The 1,503-nt window shown below is 45.6% G+C and overlaps 1 protein-coding gene across 1 annotated transcript; it reads right to left on the bottom strand.

Annotated features, from left to right (window-relative positions):
- Positions 1-701: 701 nt before the first annotated feature.
- Positions 702-1,264, bottom strand: LOC114639658 (epididymal secretory protein E3-beta-like). Its single transcript, XM_028788429.1, has one exon. The coding sequence runs from the start codon at positions 1,262-1,264 to the stop codon at positions 815-817; it is 450 nt and encodes a 149-aa protein (XP_028644262.1). The 3' UTR covers positions 702-814.
- Positions 1,265-1,503: the final 239 nt, after the last annotated feature.

Below are 1,503 nucleotides of genomic sequence, written 5' to 3'. Positions count from 1 at the left end.
AAGTCAGAAGACGCTGCCTTGGTTTGACTGTCCAGTGTCCTCCCATGGGCTCCTGAGTAGAAGGCTTATTTGTCAGTTGGGTCATGAAGGCTGTAATTACTTTGAGTGTGGATTAATCCATTGATGAATTCATAGCTGAGTGGATCTGGGGGCCCATCTGGAGGAGGTCAGTCACTGGAGCCATCTTTGTCACATCTTGTCCCCATACTCTTCCTCTCCCTTCTCTTTCTACTTACCAGCCTGTATTAAGTGAGGCTCTTCCACATTTCCCACCATAATGCTCTGCCTCACTCATCCTGAGGACAGCAGAGCCTCCAGACCACAGACCGAAAGCCAGCCCAGACACTAGGAGGCGAGTAAGTCCTCTCTTGAATGCCTTCTCTCATACGCTTTGTCACAGTAACAGAGACTCAAGTCATTAAAAATGGGAATAGGAGTAACTAAAGAAGGGAGGAACATTATCTCAGGCAGAGAACCCATAAGCACGATTGTAATACCAAGAATCAATGTGATTGGAAAATACAATTGACATTATTGACATGATTGACATATAACTGCAAAACGGAAGTAACAGAACTATTGTAAGCAGGGGATGGAGGATGGGGTGACGGTGGGGGATGGGTGAGAGAGGTGGGATTGGGGTGAGGGGTGGGTGAGGGTGAGTGGGGTGGGGAGTAAGGGTGGAGGGTGGGTGTTGGAGGATTGTGGGTAGGCAAGGGTGTATGGAGTGGGGGAGTGAGGAGTGGTTGAGAGAGGTTGACATGTGAGAACTACTCACTGCTCTTTCAGAACCATCCAGAGCTGGCAAGACTTTTTACAAGATGGGCTCTAGAACCTTCATGTCCTCGATGCTGTCGACATACCCTTCAGCATTGCAATGGAACTGAACATAGCTGTAGCTCCTTCTCTCTGTATATTGATTTTTTAAGCTCTCCCACTGGCACCTGAGGACCTTAATGGGAGTCTGAGCCCAAACATACAAATTTTTGTAGCGATCTTTCCAGCTGTTACTTGTGCATATGTGTTCAACTTTGTACCATGTCATATAAACGAACGGGTGTGAGAGCCTTGGTTTCAGGGCTTTATCTGTCATGAGGACATCACAGCTATAGTCGCTGAACTCTTTGTTTGGACTTAGGTGATGGTGTTCCATGAACTGCCTCCTGGAAGTGCTTTGTGCAGGAAGGCTATACTGCAGGCAGAGCAGGAGCAGGAGCATGTCCCCAGCTTTTAGAGAGGACATCATAGCAGGCACCAGGGACATCTACATGGCCACAAGAGAAAGAAAAGAAAATGTTGTAATACTGCCCTGTAAGCTGAGCTGTACTTTAAATTTCTATTCCTCATAATTTCGTTTCCCAGAGAAAATAACCCTCATTAGATACTAAAGTTAATTGCAAATAAAAACTGTGTTGCAGACTGAGTGAGCTAAGAAGAAAATTGCATAAAGAATATGGAATTCATTTTGAAAATTCAAAGTCCCTCCTATATGCCCTCTCTTTT

Source organism: Grammomys surdaster, unplaced genomic scaffold (assembly GCF_004785775.1).
Source record: "Grammomys surdaster isolate TR1022 unplaced genomic scaffold, NIH_TR_1.0 125750, whole genome shotgun sequence".
NCBI lineage: Eukaryota > Metazoa > Chordata > Mammalia > Rodentia > Muridae > Grammomys > Grammomys surdaster.
Note: the sequence above shows the minus strand (reverse complement) of the source record. Positions and strands in the feature narration are given on the sequence as shown.

Coding starts and splice junctions, on each gene's coding strand:
- LOC114639658 (XM_028788429.1), bottom strand. CDS start 1,264: ATGTCCCTGGTGCCTGCTATGATGTCCTCTCTAAAAGCTGGGGACATG.